The sequence below is a fragment of the Psittacula echo genome, assembly GCF_963264785.1.
Source record: "Psittacula echo genome assembly, chromosome: 2".
NCBI classification, from domain to species: Eukaryota; Metazoa; Chordata; class Aves; order Psittaciformes; family Psittacidae; genus Psittacula; species Psittacula echo.
In genome coordinates, this window is record NC_137737.1 from 145930044 (window position 1) to 145948650 (window position 18607).

The 18607-nt window shown below is 39.0% G+C and overlaps 1 protein-coding gene across 2 annotated transcripts in view; it reads right to left on the reverse strand.

Moving 5' to 3' along the window:
* TRPS1 (transcriptional repressor GATA binding 1) overlaps positions 1 to 18607 on the reverse strand; it is a gene marked incomplete at its 5' end in the record, with an annotated part of 174658 nt that overhangs the window by 155359 nt on the left and 692 nt on the right. Inside the window, 2 exons of one of the 2 annotated variants that reach the window (XM_080610524.1) lie at positions 3175 to 4304; positions 15325 to 16253. In XM_080610524.1, coding sequence (XP_080466650.1) covers positions 3175 to 4304; positions 15325 to 16253 — 2059 coding nt within the window. Of the gene's footprint in view, positions 1 to 3174; positions 4305 to 15324; positions 17074 to 18607 lie in introns of those variants that run through there. The other variant, XM_080610523.1, reaches the window with a different exon arrangement.

Sequence of the window (18607 nt, forward strand, 5' to 3'; positions counted from 1 at the left end):
AATTAATTCTTTTGTAGCAAGCAGGAAAACAATCTCTAGCCTAAATGATCCAACACACAAAATTTCCCCAAATACTCAGTTTGATTTTTATCTAAATTACAAGTGTTGGCAACTTTTAGCTCAACAGAATACCATACTTTTAAGGAAAAACTAAACTTCTCAATGAACACGAAGAGTACCTGATTCCTCAGAGGAAATGGAAAATGAGCAGTAGCAGACTTAGTAGAAAATGAAGGCAAATAAACCTTCTGGGGATTTCTTTGAGTAAGCACATTTTAGTGAGGTTTAAATACAAGTAAACTCAAGTGCAATGTGATTCATTAACTTCAAATTTAACTGAACAGCTCTCAAATAATCATGTCAAGAAATATTGAATGAGCATGAAGTGTAAGTATATGTTTCTGAAGACAGAAAACTTGGAAAGAACCACTTTTGCAAATCTAATACTGTTGCAAATACATGGCTGCAAAGGAATAATATTGGGACATAAAAAATTTTTAGCTAGCAGACATGGTGAAACTGTAGATGTAGAGCCAAAAGGAAACAAGGTTTAAAAAAAAATAAATTAAGCATTCTGTTCAGGCATATGACTCAAAACCAAAAATAATCAAAAAGGCAGACAAAAAATACATGAACCAAAATATGTAAGTAGCATCTAAAGCCAGCTCTGATACTCACAGATTATCAAGGGTAAACTTAAATATGTGAACAGCAGAACACTTTCTGCTACCACATTGATGCTCAGTATTATGTTCACTGTTAGAATCCATTCAGCTGCTTATATAAATGGACAGGGTTTAGATACATGTGCATGTATAGCATTTTAAATACATCAGAAATACATAATGTGTGGCATAACTGCTTTATTGAGATAAACGGATGAAGACACAGAGAAGACTAGCTAGGACGTGAGCTGACTCCACATCAGCATGTTTGTGTGTCACATAACCCCCTAACACCACTATTTTATAGATGTTCTACTTTTCAAAAATCTGAACTATTCTTTAGTTCATAAAATAAAAAAGGGAAAGAAAATACATATCAGATATGTGCAAAACTTCTATTAAAAAAGGCATGATAGTAATAATAAAAATAGAATCTATAATACTTCAAAAGGCCCTCTTTCCATTTGTTTTAGTGTAGTGAAAACTAAGTTATGCATAGAAGAGCAATAAAACCTACTGGTGTTTGCCATTACAGAGCACCTACCACAAACTGAACTAACTTCTGTGATTTCAATGAAGATTCACAGTGGGGGAAAACAGCAGTACATGCAGAAAAGAAACAATTCAAATTAAAAAGGGGGGAGGGCAAGAGAAAGGGAGAGAAGTTGGCAGTTATGGGGGTGTTCTATATCTCTTTAATTACACAACATCCTCAGAGTACTCAGTAATGTCACTGACTGAAGGCTTAACAAAATACATCTTTCCAGTATCTTAAGCAAAATAGCCTAATTCTAGACAAACAAGTTGAGATTCGAATGCTTAAGTGTACCTCTTGATTTTCCAAAGCACAGTTCCCTGTGACAATTGACAAAGCTGCAGGGTGCTGAGCCCTCCAAAGGAGAAGCTACTGCTACCCCGTCTCAGACTTGGCATGTAATTTTGAAAGTCATGGCTTCTCCTTTCCTTGGGAAAAAGGATTTTAACTAGGCGTGCTTGTTAAAACCTAAATTACCAGCTGCAGCAAAATAAAAGTGTTTTTTTTCAGTCAAGGAGCCATTTCAGTCTTCCAGTTATTTAACCACTAAAAAAAGATCATGCCATGCCCCAGCGGCGGACAAAGTGCTGCCTATGGAGTTCTACAGCATGGCTCAAAGCTGCTATAATAATGCTTGGAACTTAGATACCACTTTTCATCTTCAAAGCAGTTTACAAACATTAACTAATTAATCCACACAACATCCCTCAGGCCCAGTTGGATCAAAAATGGGGCACTGCATGCTGGGACCTGAATCCTCCTTGGGCCCCAGCTCCAAATTAAAGATGAGCAATCTGCTCCTTTTTTTATTTTTTTATTTTTTAAATAGACTCCTGATACATTGCCAATGCAGCCCTCTGTTGGGCAACATTTGGATGCCCCCAGCTTTAATCTCTATTAAAGTATCATGCCCCAGTCTGCCTTTGTTAATTTTGGATGTCTTGGAATCTATTAAACGTGGCACAGTTTCTCGGGCTTTTAACAAAGCTGTAGCTTTGAAAATGCATCTTCTTTTGTCTTCATTCTAGCTGGCTTCCATGCAAAGATCTTTTAGATGAGATAGTGAGTTTTCCGTTGTTGACGCATTAGCCTTAACTATTAACATATTCAGCATGATTTTCTAATATTTAACATTGCTTTTGCAGCAGCACATAACTGTTGCTCTTCACAAAGCCTAAAAGCTGGCTCCTCCTCTGATGTAAACTGGACTGCCAGTTTACAACAGCCCAGGAACTGACCCAAGAAGTTTAGCAGGGAGTTGGCTGCCACTATGACATTGTGTCAGATTGAGTCAGGAGACTGGCTGCATCCACCTCCAAACAGGAACATTAGCATTTAAAATAAATAGAATGACACTGTAAACCAGCAACACGAAAATAGGCATCTGCAAAAGGATCTAGGGGGATGACATCAACAGACAAAAGAGTGTCTGCTCCCAGTGTGAAACCAACACCAAAACAGCAGTGGAATGCTCTTAAACTAATTATTGCATTACTGGACTTGGGAATGGAAAATACTACAAAAAGGTAGTACATTGAGAGCACTGTTATGGAGCATGAAAGGGTTCATAGTCTATCTTGGAAAGTAAAGCCATTTGTGTTCCCCGACTGAATGAAGATGCCAGCTTTCTGGTAAAAAGCCTAAACTAAAATAGCACCTTAAAGATTCTGGGTGGAAAATAGTTGACCAAACCTCAAATATGCTCGAACTTCAGCATCAGCCCACAAATCCAAATCTCCCCGTTCTTTGCACAGGTTTAAATGTATAATTAAATCCACTGACTTAGCTGGTGGTTTTCCAAAACAAAGTGGATGTTGGATTGGACTCTGGTTGTAAAGATTTATATCTATATGCATTCATATTTTGATTTCCAGTTTCCTCAAATGTTTGGGGAACGGTGACATTTAATTAAGGAACTAAGGAAGGACTGTTTGTTTGGGTTCCTATCATTAATCATTTGGAACTTTACTGTACCTGTAGTGTCGGGAAATCTCTTCTTCCACCTGGGTGGTAAAGTCACATTTGGTACATGAGTGTTCTTTGTTCTCCTTGAGCGTCAGCGGCCCCTCTGCCCCTGGCAGGGTGTTTGTTTCTGGTTTGACATCAGACGCTTGGGCTTCGTGTGCATTCTCATAGTGGAGCAGGAGAACATCCACGTCGGGAGTGGAGAATGAGCACTGATGGCACTGGTGTTTGACTCTAGAGCTTCCTGTCACCCCTGGAGACAGGTGCAAAAGCAAGAGAGCACAGTGGGAACAATTACTTTTTCTGCAAGCAAATGGGTAAGTAATTTCTCCAAGGTGCTTTTCTGGGCTGCAGAGGCCTCGGGGACAGAACTGACAGTGCTTAATGGTACATTTATGAATGTTGTGTAGCTGCTGATAGTGACGGAGAAGTGGGCCCACCACTATTACATCTGGGCCATGGCTCTTTGAGTACCTAAAATCACAGAACTGACAGTTGTAGCTTGTCACCATGCTGTCCTCTGCTCCTTTGCTAGTCAAGTCTTTCTTTTTTGCCACACTTGCACCCTTTTCTGTCTTTGTCACTAACTCCCCATCTGCATTTTTGGCTAGATCACTCTGGTTAATGACAGATCCCCTAGAAAGCTTATCATTCAGATCTGGGTGAAGGCTTCCTGCCTGGCTTCCCCCATGCTGTTTGCTGTAATGTTCTAATAGTTTCAATGAGCTGGACGATTCACAGCTGAAACTGCAAAATTTACACCAGTAGTAACTGGTTGTATCGGTACCATTTTGTCTAGAGGAATCTACTGGCTTGATGGGCACCGAATATCCAACTGGTGTATCATCTCCTGCTTTTACAGTGATTCTGTCTTGCCACTTCCCCAAGTCTCCAGAATCACAAGGTCGAAGAGTAGGACTGGATTTATTGGAGTTTTTCTCTGAAGCTTTACCAGAATCAGAGGAGGGAAGGGCTGCTTTCATTTTGTTTGGGTGAGTCTGTAAGAAGTGTTGCTCTAGTTCAGTGGAGGAGTTGCCCATGTAGGTGAAATTGCAGAATTTGCAGCGGAAGTACTTGGTGTTGCCTTGGCAATCTGGAGTTTTCCGCCCAATTCCAATAAAGGTTCCACCTAAAGTGACCTGTGAATAAAGAATAAGATCATTTTAACTCCACTATAGATTTACTTAAATAGCAAGAAAGGAAATAGATTTAAAAAAGAGAAATAGCAATTAATTAATAAGGCTCTTTCATTAACCACCACCACCATTTTCATTTGTACTTATGTAGCAAGATATCATATGTATACACATATACATATTTAGCAGTTATACCTGAAGATTTTGAAATGTTTCACATAGATGAATATATAACCCATATGAATAATATATTTGGGGAAACTGAGGCACACATACACAATTCTCCAACAAGTCTATTCCTTCCTTCACTAAATCATTGATAGAAGATCCAATAATCAGTTCCTATATCCCTTTGACAGAAAACTTTGCTGGGAGTCTATATCAGCCTAAAGAACAGGCCCTGTCTTTTTCTTTCAACACACTTACGTGTTTTAACCATATTCAGACTTAACAGTCCAAGAGAATTGCTTTCTAAATAGGAGCAAACAAAAATTAAATTTGAAATAACAAGTTCAGTTTGCTGGGTCTGAGTATGACCAATTCTTACGAAGACTGTTCCTTCAGGAGTATCCAGTATCCACCAGGACGCCTTGAATGCAGCCATAGTGGCTGATGTCTGAAATGAAAGGCAGTTTTCTTAAAGATTACTCAGTGCAGACATTCTCCAAGGAAATCTTCTGTTCCTCTCATGCACAGAGCTCATTTTAGTAAAATGAGGATGGAAAAACTACAGTAGAAAAATGGCATGTGGCAAAGAAACCTACCACACCCAAGTCCATGACATCACTGAGAGAAAAAAAAGGTAGGTCTACTTAATAGCTCTCATGATCTCTGAGCAAAATGGTCTGCAGGAAGGAAACAAGGTTTCCAGAGTTTATGTTATTAAACCCTGTGTTCTCATAGCAGGCAGGCCTGCCCTTCCCGTGAGTGCACCACACCTGCCTGTGACATCAGGGGGAGATTTGCTGCTCCTATACAACTGGTTTGAAGGCCAAAGACAGAATCTCTTGAAAAAAATGTCACCATTGCTCTCTTCTTTTCCTGAACAGTAAATACTATATGGCACCCAGAAGCTAATTCCCCTTTACACCTGAAATCCATAGACACCAACCTACTCCTTTACTAAATCACTCCATATCATACGCTCCAGTGCCATGCACTGGCTAAACCTTTTTCTTAAATAAACTGAAAATTGCTTTCTGTTTGTTTAGGAAACATATCTCATTAGGCAATGGTGAGTTGGGCAGCCAAATACCTAGGACTTAGCTCTAATAACATTTTCACTTAAACTGGGGCTCCAAGTACTGGTATCAAGTTATGAATTCAGTTTTGAAAAGGTTCTTCGGAAAAGAAATGTTTTAATATATTTTCTTATATAACAACAAGTATCTTATATCAATAAGATACTCCATACTATTCACTTTATGGCAAGCAAAAACTGGAGACAAAGGCATGCAAAGCCTGATCCACCAACAACAGTGGGATTTGGGCCTGCCCTGCAGTATCTGGCGCTTCAAGTCTCCATCTGTTGCATTACTTCAATGTTCAAAGTCTCAGTGGTGTTGAAAGACAACTTAAAGAAAGCACTGATGGAATTATGGTAAACAGAAAATAACAGCAGCTTGCTGTGCGATTATATAAGTTGCAAGGTGATCTGGTTTTGCTCATTTAATTAGATACTTATGTTTGTTCTATGCATGCACAGAAAACTGGCCAAAACGCTTTACCTTAAGTGGCTGTAATGAGTAAACACACCCATTACTCTCAGCCTACAGATAACAGACCTATTTTGCAGATACTCTGTAGACAGCAGTTAGGAACTGTGGGTGACAATAATCCCGGTTGCTGCTCATTGCTAATTACTTTTATTTCTGAACACTGGAAAACCATATTAGTACTCACATTTTGTACAATGGACTGTAAATCACATTATTTCTGTAACTTCTGCTAATCCTGCTTAGTGGCCTACATAGCAAATTTGTGTCCCATGCTAATACATCCTTCTCTGCATCATAAGAGGATAAAATAGAACTAAGTGTTCTCACACTATCTGTGTTAACCTTTTGTAACAGGGGGCACACACAATCTTTACAGCACTGGACAGTAACCGATTACCAGTTATTGGGTTGGCATTTCCCTGACTACCCTGCCACAGTTCAAAACAATGTCTTCTGTTAGGGAAGCATGTACCTGAAAGTAACACAAGGTCATCTTGATGTTACTACACTCAAAAGCTGTTCTTCACACACAGCAAAACCTACTGAAAGCCTCCTTGAAGTCATCAGGTAAAGAGAACTGAAGAAAGTGGCTTCCATGCAAAGAGATTTCAAGAAGCACTTGAAGTGACAGTGTAAACTGAAGCTGTTCCAGCTTTCAGCCAGCCAAATTCGAAGAAGCCTACACATCTGCAGAACTGTTGGGATTCAAGCACACAAATGTTCAAGTCTTGGCTTGACTTTCAGATTTTTCAGTTACATATTGTATCTCTGTACAGGCACTAAAATCCTTCACTGGATATGTAATTGTCCTTAACCTACTGCTCTTTCGGACCTTCCCCAGAAAAATTAAAAATAAAGGAGAAAGGGAAGGAGAAAGCGGGGTGGGAAATATGTATATGCCCTAGAAATAAATATTCACATTTCTGTGTGTATCAGAAGTAATAGTTTCTTGTATTTATTCCCCTATTTCATTCTGATCCCAGCAAAACCTAGTCCCCTGCTTTGCCCTGGCAGAGTTCTGTTTTCTTAAGCAGACACCGCTCCCCAACATAAAGAAGAAGAAACTAAACAAAAGCAATGCTAAAATTCTGCAATTCTGTTACAGCAGTGGTGCCCAAAGTGCCAGCTGACAAAATCAGCAGCAGCCACAAGTGCAGCTTGCACTGGAAATGTAAGGGCACTTACAGAGCTACAGTTCACTCAATAAGCACAGATGAAAAGTAATCTCCATCATTCACTTTTTAAAGGGAATCTAATATTCAAGACATCTGTCTGGACTGTGGAACCCTGATTTAGTTCTTTCCTTCACTGTCACTTGCTTGTGAGACCTTGGGATTATCACTCCTGCAACACTGCAGTTACGGCAATATAGCTGCTATTATTATGCTGTATAGAGGAAGACAATGATTAGAATGGATTCGCCACTACTGGGCTTGAGATGGCTGCACTGATATTCTTCAAAAATTGCTCTTCAAAGCCATGTCTCAGTCTGGGATTAAACTGGAGTGCATTTCATAGTAAGACTCCTTGAAACTCAAAACTCTAAATCATTGAACTCATTCACTAATAGGGGAAATTATCAAAATCTAGAAGACTGGGAGAGAGTTTACCCAAAGACTGAAGTTCATGTGTTAATACAACTAAGCTATCTCCTCATACACCACGCATATTTCCAAAAACAGCCAGAAAGAGGAGAAAAGATAGCATGATAACTGACAATGTTTCAAGATGTACTTTCTAAAGCATGTCGGCAAGTACTTCAACAAAGCTGTGTAACTGCACTATATGTATCTAACAGATATGTCTGCATTACCTTAATTACTCAGACATAAAATAATGATTTAATCGAATAGATGGACTTGGGCAAGGAGAGGTAATTTCAGCGTTTTTTAAAATGTGCCTTTGGCACAATCTAAATGCTCAATCTTTGCTCAATCTAAATGCTACCCTACTCTATTCTCCTACCCCTTTTCAAAGTTCAGTCCTAAATTTTATTACACCAAAGCAGTTTACAAGTATTATTTAAAGAAAATGAAAAAAATTACCAAGGAAGACAAAGTCTGCCAGCTCCTGTAATCGTACATTTCATGAGGAACATTCTACCTGCAGAAACTAGTGGCCTATATCCACATAAGAGATTCAACCGCAAGTCTTACATGCATAGAGTAAAGCTGTCTTTGACCCTTGGCTTCTCCTGCAACTACTGATTAGAAACTAGACCAACCATCTGCATTGGAACATCAAACGTTAACAAATCTGCCTTTTTTTTGATTATCTGGGTTACATCTTTGGCTAATCAAGAGGTGAAAGGCTCCAGATCCCTTACCAACCTCCTAAGCCATCCAGTCTGCCTTTGCCAATTACTCTTAATCTTCTAATCCTCAAATATTTTCTAATGCTCTTGTTTATTCATTTGCTTTGTGCAATATAGCATCCAGAACATTTTAACCATCCCACATTTATGAAGTTCTTCATGTTGTGCAGGCCAGAACAGATTCCTGGCTTTCATGCAAGTTTGTGTAACACCACCCAGTTCTCTAACCTCCACTATGGAGAACTCTCTACTCTCACTCTCTTTCTGCATGTAAAACTAGGAGAATCTGCAGAGTATGTTCTTAAAACTATTTACCACACTGTGATTGATTTATAGGTAGACAGACTATATGCACAAATGAGGCAAAGACTCGGGGCAAACTCCTGGCTTTCTGAGCTGTTCGTGTTTACCAAAATAAGAAAGCAAACTATAGGGCCACATTCATTCAAGATGAGACTATTCTCCTCAAGATTTATTCTGTTATCACTGAAGCCAGTACTGGCTTTGACATTGTAATTTAAAAGGTATTTTTAAAACAGAGACAGTGACAGAACAATAAAGGACTTAAATTAAGGTCAGGAGACCAGATGTGCAAAACCAACAAAAGGAACACAGAATCAAGACTTTTATTTGCTAGCTAATCCTAGTAGACTAATATCTAGCACCTAAAAGAAGCACAATTGCTTCTATTCTCTCTATATAAATATAAAATTACCAGACAGTTCCTTGGCTACTGTAAACTCAACCAACCTCACAGACTTTGAGGTCAAACTTGCACTGATTTACACCAGAAGAAAACCTAGCTGCTTTCCTTTTTCCCAAGCAACTTTATTTTTTGAGCCTCTCATAATTTCTGTGGGCTAGCTTAGCAGTTTATATCTTTAAATATATCTGTGACTATTACTAGTCTCACCAACTTTCTTCATTAACGTCTCTTCAAAGACTACCAGATATCGCTGGCATAAAGACGAGGAATATTAACACATAAACAACTTTGCCTTGAAGGCTGTGAATATACATCACCTCAGTTGTTCCACAGAAACTGCCCATCTGAACGCTCTAAAATAAGGGTAGACTACTTCTTATTGAAAGAAGGCTAAAATAGCTCATTTCTGTCACAGAGCAAGTGAATGTTCCCAGGCACTTACTATTTAATAGCTAAGCAGCTGCTGTAAATCACTGCATATCATTCTGAATAGCAAACTTGCTAATGTCTCCCCAGAAATTATATTAGAAACTTCTACTACATATAACAATATAAACCATTACTTAACAGCTACAGTTGATATATAATTTAGATGCCTGTACATGAGAAAAAGAAGCACATATATGTATACAGACACACACACAAGCATATGCAAATGGATGTATATACACATGTGTTTTACCACCATCCATTTCTTCACCTGCCACCATTTCTTTTTCATGTCTGTGGTTTAAAAAAGATGACTGACTCTCATGAGGTGTGACTCTCTCAGTGTGCAGCACAGTCTCAAAGCCTGATCATGACCCAGAGGTGAGACTCAAAATAAACAGATATGAGCACAGGTGGGTGCAATACCCAAAATAGCTTGACTGCCTCAAGCACAGAAGTCCCCAGGAATAATCCTCAAACATAGCTGACAGAAGAAATGGGCCTTCTGGGCCACCTTCATCCAAGGTCTGTTCTAGCACCCTTCAAGATCTAGCAAGGCATAATCTAGTTCAAGAGGTCAGAACAGAGTTTATTTAGATCTAATTCCTGGTTTATGGACAATTGAGCTAAAGTCAATAAAAGCAACAATATAAAATTTGCATCCATTTGTCTAAGATATGAGGAAAATCAAATTCATACATGTACATGTTTTCATTTGCTTGCATTAACTAGTTATGTATCCATGTCACCTTGTAGGAAGCCCACTTGATGACAAAGTTGAACTTTAAGGTTTGATTTGTTACTAATACAAATGTAAATGCTGTACTTGTTTATGCCTCCAGTCTAAATGCTCACCATATCTGTAAGAGTCCCTTTGCCAAACCACCAAAAATGTAGAGGAAAAACTTTAACATGAGAAGAAATATTAACTAAATCTGCACCCCTATGAGCCCCTTCAGATTTTTTAGTCTTACCTTCACAGCTTCATGTTCAAACTGCTAATATAAGAGTGGAGGATAAAAAGCAGAAGCTATTAATAAAACCACTGGTTCTCACTCAGCTGAATCTTACTTAGATCAGACTTTATACTAGTCCCACACTTCCGACATGAGAACAAAAGAGCTGCCAGATTCGATAGATTGAAATCCAGACCACTAAAAAAACACACGTGTTAACATTCTGTAGGCACATGAAGATCACCACTGATTTATAAAGGAGACAAATGGAACAGCTTTACACACTCCATCTGCATGGGCACTTCTGCCACTTTCTAAGGCCCTGCACAGCGTGGCAGCTGTGCAAATCCTGCAAAAGTTGTTACCCATATTCGGATGTGACAAAAGATTAGGCTGAGTGGTACAGGACAACTCCCATAATATGAGATGTCTAGAACCATAAAAGAAAAAATCCACTGCCAATCTTGTGGTAGTCTATGGGACAATCAGACAACGTAATACATTCTTCTTTGACTCTTTCTTTCCCCAAGCTCACTGAAATACAATCAAGAAACCTGGATGGCTTTTATCAGCCCATGGCTTTTTCAGAAATTCGTCTTCTTATCTTTTATGGTAGTCTATTATCTAAAACCATGAAACAATCAAAATGAGAGGGCTGGATAAAAAAAAACCACACTTTTTAGCACTTTTAGACAGGAGTCTGAATTGCTTTAATGGCTGAACATAAGAAGAGATAGGTCTGCGACAATAAGCTCCAGAACCAGGACCATGCTGAGCAGGAAGCTCCTCAAAGGCAGCATACACAATGTGAAGCTGGCTAGAGTCAACTGCAAGAACTGCTGAGCACTGCAGTATGTCTTTATTCACAGCTGCATGAATACCCTTCTCCCTTGGGATGTGCCATCTGAAACCCTCACCTGAATGCAGATGTTTCTGTCCTTTCTTTGAGGGACACTGTTTTCTTTTACAACGTATCAGGAAGTAGGGTCATGCTCCCTTTTGTACAATAGCCTAATGGCTTGAACACTTGTTCAGGAAACAGGAAAAGTAGGCTCCTTTCCTTGCTCTGTCAAAGGGGATCCAAGCCCACTTCTTCCCCCTCACTGGGCAATGTCCCACCTCTTAGCTATAAGCTGATATGTGAAAGACAACATTCTCCAGCCTTTCTGTTGAAGCTGTCACACCCTCTACTATAAAAAAAAAAAAAAATGGGGATGGAAAAAAGTCTCCTGCCTACTTGCTACCAACCTGCCTGTCTCCAGACCTTTCTGTATACATTAAAGAGTCATTAGATCAAACACAGGAGACTTAATCATACAGCAGCAAAGCAATTCAGCATCGTGGCTGTTAACTGAGTCACCTGAGGTTTACTTTAAGTAAAGTCTTTAGACCTAGTCTAAAGTCTTCTGCTGTAGGCACATTCACAAAGCCATGCAGAGGCTAAAATATCCAACAAGACAAAGATGCATATAGAGATGGATCAATCAAATATAAAGAAAAAGTAATGAGGGGCACCAGCAAAGGCTGATCTATTGAACTCACTCCAAACATTATCCTGATAAAAGCAATAAAGCTGATTAAAACATTCTTTGGGAATTCAGAGATGTGCTAGCAAATGTCTTCTGAAATCTATATTAGCAAGAAAGTTAATATCCCAGAAACGGCTCAGTGATTTTACCAAATTCAATGGAATTTATTGTAACTTATGAACCAAAAGCCCCTAAAGAAGAGCATGGGAACAAAGTGTACGGAAATTTTCAGAACAACATTTTCAAAGAAGGCAAAGGAATGTTGCTGGATTAAATATTCAAATCAAGTAAAAACCTACACAGTAGTAAGGCCAGAAAGCTTGGATTATTTACACAGTTCCCAGCCAAATCCTCTTTTCATACTAGAAAACACAGTCCAAACATTTGTATACCTGGATGTAAAGCCAAATGTGTATCCCTACTGTTTTGATGACTGCAATACAAATAAATAAATTAAATAAATAAATTAATTAATAAACCCAACACTAAAAAACCAACCAAATAACCCAAAAAAAACCCCAACCCAAAAGCTGGGTTTAGGGTTGGGGGGTGAGGGACTGTTTTTAGCGGGAGGGGGTGTTAAGATTCCTCAGACAGACTTCACTTTTGTGGTGTAAATTCAATAATGCATTTGATTTTCTTCCAAGCCCTTGGCAAAGGGACTAGATCCCTACTTGTCTGCAGATAGAAGACACTGGGTTTTTCTGCACTCAAACATTTTTCTATTGCTTTTTTGTTTGCTTTTGTTATAAATGCAAACTATGGGGCTCAATAGCATCCCTCAGTAGTACAAATCTTCATATACCCTTGTCTTTGACTGAACACTGTGAGACACATAAAAGTCAGTTATCTTCATCCTCTGGCTTCTTCACACAGCTCCCTGGCCTGAGACCATAAATCCACCGATAACTTCCACCCCACCTACAACAGAACAGTTTGTTAAGTGCAAGGGGATCAATAAATCAGACCTTAAGCCCAGTCCACTACTATTTCAAGTTAATTACAAAAGGGATTATTTTCCTTTAGCCCAGTACCTACACAAAATAATGTTGTTTAGATGAACCAATTATTCAGGTTCAGTTCCCTCTCCATGTTACACAGGAGTCTGACCAAACCAATTTTAACCAGAGCTCCAATCAATACAATCCCTCATTGCAGCAGGAGACACCAGCCATTCACATGCCTGAGAAAACTCCCTTCCAAAATGGACGTAGTAGCAATATAAACATGTGTGGGTGCAAAGGGGATTTTCAAATGTTCTTTTGCTGTGTTTATGAATCTCACAAAGCTGCTCTGTATCAGGAGTAGGGGAGGAGAAAGCATAAAAATATTAATCAGTTACTTATCTTCTGACATGCTTTGGATCAACATCTGGTGCATGTGCAAGTGATGAAGTATGGCATTTGCCGCAAAAGCTTATTTTATCTTCTCTTCCCAAATTGGGCAGGGAAAATTAGCACTCTTAAAAATTAAGTTACCAGATCCAATTTTTTTTTTCTTTAAAATAAATTGCCAACATTGTATAGGCTGTCAGTTCTATTTTGGAAAATTTTTTTTGTCTGAGAAAAGACTGATCTTAAGTAGATTATCTATGGGCTGTTTCCTACCGCTTTTTGTCTCCTCTGCAGTATCTTGCTGCCAGGGTTTAGTAGACAAGTATAGTCTAGATTCAGCTGCTTTATTTCTTCTTCTATCAGTTCAAACTGAGATAGCTTACACATCTGTTTTATTTCTGAAAGCAGTGCATAGGAAAAGTGTCCAGCTCACCCTAATCAAGCATAAATTCTCCTATAAATAACTAAGGACCTAACGAAACAATTGTTTGGAGGAAATGAAAGTGTGTTTAGAAACTCAAATTCCTCTATACGGTATGCCTGAGCTGTTCCAGTTTGAATGTCTTCCTGACAGCATGGATCAGTTGCTCTAAGATGCTGTCCCTAGAGTCAGCAAACTGAAACTATAGCAGGAAATCCAGGTATTAACATCATAGCATGTGCTAATTATAAACCATCATTTCACATTCTGACATTTTTCATTTCTAACCTCTTTTAACTAAATCACGTATTTGCTTTCTAATCACAGTTTGACAGGAGAGAGTGTCTGACACAAGACAGTGATCTTTTAATAAGACAGCAGTTCAAAGATTGCAGCTTTTAGCATAGTAACAACCTTAGTTTGATTTGCTGCTCCATAAAGAAGTGGTAGAGTTTCTGAAAAAAGAGGAAAAGTTTAAATCACTTAAAAAGCTTCAAATTCCTGACTTGTGTTCCAGTTTCAGCTTCTTACTTGAGGTTAGATGTTAGCCATCTTAATCCACTTTGATTTTTTTTTTTCCTATAGCTGCAGCCTCAGCAAGCATTACTTAATATTTTTCACCTTCTGCCTTTTTATCTTAGCATACTCTGCAGTTTTGTCTGGTGATTACCAGCAATTGAGATATCAGGTATGAAAACATACACTTGAAATTGGATGGACATTTGAATTTGGTTTGTATGCAAACTTTGTTATTTTATTGGTTTTTTTCTTAAAATATGGTATTTTTTTATTATAGAATATTGAGCTATCTTGACATATCTCTCAGCTATCTCATGAGAGGATTTTGTAAAGTAGCATCACTTTTTTTTCCAACTAATTAAATATTGGCAGATAGGCAACTAACAGAGACTCCATGAAAAAGCTTTTGAGTCCATTCTTTCATGGAAAAATGAGTTTTTTTCTTTTTGCTACAGCAGTATCCATAGTTCTTTCCCTGGCTCCAGCTAACAGAAAATGACTGATGCAACAGCCCAGTCCTTGCAAGCTCACTAACGTGAAGCACAGTGTGGATTGCTGTTACTTTTTTAAATGTTTTAAATACCCATTGTGTATCTTGTTTTTCTGGCACTAGACTACTTCAGAGTTGCCAAGACTTGCGATTTATTTTATCTTAATAAAGAATCAATAAGCCAAATCTTGACTCCCGGCAGCTGATAATTTAGGATTACATTTTTAATTTCCAGCTGCTGTCTTTTGTCTATCTGGTTGTTATTTTTCATTATTATTTGCTCTTTTCTTTCCATGGCAGCAAATCCTCCAAGTATGATTAGCAATTCAGCAATTTGACTGCTTGCTGAATAAGATCTTTTGCTACTGATTACCACAATAACTAAATCATACGCAGAAATATCACTGGTCAAAAAAACAGGTACCCCTCTGCAGTACAAGATGCTCAGCACACCTGTAGAAAGCCTCACTAAATAGACCAAAAAGTTCTTAAAGCTTAAGCAAGTTCTATGAAATAGAATCACGTAGGTAGGAGAGGCTTTGCAAATAACTGACTTTGCAGTTGGGAAGGCAGTCAGCAGAAGTGGAGAGGCTGGGAAAATACAAACCTGCACATCGTAAGTCCCGTTTAATAAGACAGGCCTCTGGGAATTGATATCCTGCAGCACCCCTGAAAGCACAGTGCGGTTGACTTTCTGGAAGTCTTTGGAGTGGCTGAACTGCACCATGTTGTGGAGAGCCAAAATTTTAGTGTCGAGCTCAGCATCCTGCCTGGTGCGGTTGTGCAGTCCTAGGTGGTACTTGCGGAAGTGTTTGATGAGATCTGTGGGGTCGTTCCCATAGTAACCATATCCACAGATGTTACATTTGAAGTCCTGAAGCTCTGGAGACAGAGGCGCCGTATCTGGGTTATCATTTACCAACATATCTGGCTTGGATTTGTTCAGCCTTAAACCCCCATCTGAAGGCACTTGTGGGTTTTTTGAGGCCATGGGAACAGGGCTGGAGCCTTGGCCATCAGTTTGACCACTTTGCACTTGCGCTGTTTCATCTGAAGCTTTTGGTGACATCTGATGCTCCTCATTTGTCTCCGCTGCATCTCCTGATGGGGTACAGACCGCATCTTGGGTGTCATCTGCATCTGATTTTTGAGGAGACTTCAAGGCCTCACAGATTCCCCCAACAGCTGGAGATGAGAAAGCCAGCATATTTCTGTCTGTCACCTCATCATGAGGGAAGGATGGAACATTTCCTCCCTTATTGTGGCTTTCATAATTGAAGCCAGCCTTTTCACTCAGCACTGAGCTTTTCAAGTCCTTTTTAATGCTGGAAGATGGCTCTTGGACATGCATGCAAAGTTCCTCCTTGTTATTTAACTCTGCCGCATCACCCTGGTCAGTGTTTTCTTGCATCTGCTCTGCAGAAAATTCTTTTTTCCTTCCAGACTCTTCACTTTCAGTACCTGTAGACTCAAGGGTCTGTACCTCACCTTCACTAGCAACGTTTCTTAGAGGGGGGTTCTTTTTCCGGACCATATCTACCACAGAAAAAGAAAAAGAAAAAGAAAAAAAAAAAAAAAAAAAAAAAACAAAGAAAAAAGCAAAAAACCCTATAGAATTATTCAAGATATATAACAGAAAACAAAGTTGGCACTTCTTAAAGCATTCTGAACTATATGAATACATCAACTTTTCAGAAAACTTTTGTCAAAAAGGATTTTAGGCTATGCAGAAAACTGGAATTTTACATGTTGGAAAAAAAAAATAGCACACTGAGACTGAACTTAACTAAAAAGAAGACTTTACAGCCTGCAAAACCACTGCCATTAGAGGCAGTGAATTACAGATTTCATTATAATTTCAGAAGATAACGGTCTGGCAGAAATAATTCATTTAGAATGCTTCTTTTAAAATCATTTTTTAAAACTAAGGGGAAAAAAAATTAGTCTAATGTTCATATACAGTACATGTCATATAGCTGTGCAAAAATACACCTAAACAACATAATCAGAAGAGCTTAAACAAGATATTAGGAAGAAAAAGATTTAGGAGAGTAAGTAACTTCAGGCATCAGAGAAAGCATTTTTCCTAAGCAGGTATCAGTTTCTCTACAGCAAAAGTTCCCCCATCATACTGCCCATAAACTTCAAACAGGATTATACGGATATTCTAAAGTCTGCCCCACAGTCCATTATTCATGCAATTAGTTCTATTTGCCAAACAAAGAGAAACTAACTTTATTAGGAAACCCATTATCAATAAAATTTTACAGGCCTGGATCCAGACATCTGACATTGCTGCATGGCTAAGTCAGGATCTATCCCTGAAAACACCTGGAATCCACATGGATCTAAACAGTCGAACCCTCCTCTGCTCAGTCCTCCTTGCAGACATAGCCACTATTGCTAAGCCTGCCAGTACACTTTCTGAATCCATTAAAAAAAGGTGAGAGGACAGCAATAAGGATCAGAGAGAAAGAAGGAGTCTGCCACCAGTAAGTTAGCTGCTAACTTAACATGGGAGATTACGGAAGAAAAAGCAATCAAACTATGGAGGTACTAAGCCAAATTTCTCATCTGCTACATATCTTCACCTTCCCTACTTAAGAGAAAATACATATATGAAAATTCCTTGCACTCTCCACTGTGTGGTTCTGGATTTGATATTCACCACCAGCTGGTTTGATCCATTTGTGTTCACATGCTAGCTAGGGGCAGAAGACAGATGTGCTAAAACTTTTTCTGTGCTCTTATCTTTGCCAATGCTGTCTACAACGATGGATGTTTCTCTGCCAAATTGTGTGTGGTCCAGTGGCAGCAGGCTGCAGTACCACACATGAGATGCAAGCTGCAGACTTGAGCCTGAGCCCCTGTTCCCATGCCTGCCACAGCCAGGCACCTACAGAGGCACTGGAGATATTGCTCTACAAAGGGAGGACCACCTGGTGATTCTGGGAGCAGCCTGATGCACTCTAAATGGCACTGTACCCAGGCTGCTGGTGACCTTCTCAAAACAGTACTTTGAGAAGTACGGCTGGGGACAGAGGTTAAAAATAAAAGAACAGGCGTCTGTACATATTCTTATTTACATCTGCTCCACATGAAAGGGCACTGTATGTTATGTTGATAAAAACAGACAACTTCTCAGGGGAAGTGTTCAACTTGTGTCTTGGGCTGGCTCTGTTGTCTTTGTGGTTGAGCTGATCCACAGGCAGCATGGGCTACATTGAGATGGCTTTCACACAGAATGCCAGTTTGTGTTACAGAAATTTTGACACCCCGCGTGGTCTTAATAGTTTTCTTAAATGCCTACTGTGATTCCTTACTATAGAAGACACACATTCTTGGGAACCAAGTGCCTTCTCTGTAATGTCAACTGCACCTACCAGGACACATATGCACTGAATTTTACTTCACCTCCCCCAGTAATTCTGAACCGTTAAGTCACTCAGAACTAACAGAAAAGAAAGATTTCCTGTTGTGGTAAGAGAACTATTACAATGCAGTCTCAGCCTACTAAAACAACATGCGCATGTAAATAATTCAAAGTATAAAGATAGTCCTCAGCCTTTTAGTATTACTGCTTCCCTGTGGGACTTGTGAATGCTCTCGGTTGAGACACACTAAAAATATATGTGAGCATTCCTGGTAGGTGTTCAGCTAAGTCTGTATTTTCCTCCTGGTTACACATCCCAAACCATTTTTAAAATAACTTCTGTTTAAATGCAATTCATGGCAGAGGACAGAGAAAGGAGTCTTGACTGCGCAGTGAAGAAAAATCAGAAATCAAGAAAGTAAACATCGTGACTGTTACCTCAGTCAAAATTAAACAAGACTAAATGCAATGTTTTAAAATGTTTTTGTTACAGATATTTTTGGCAGATAAGGGAAGT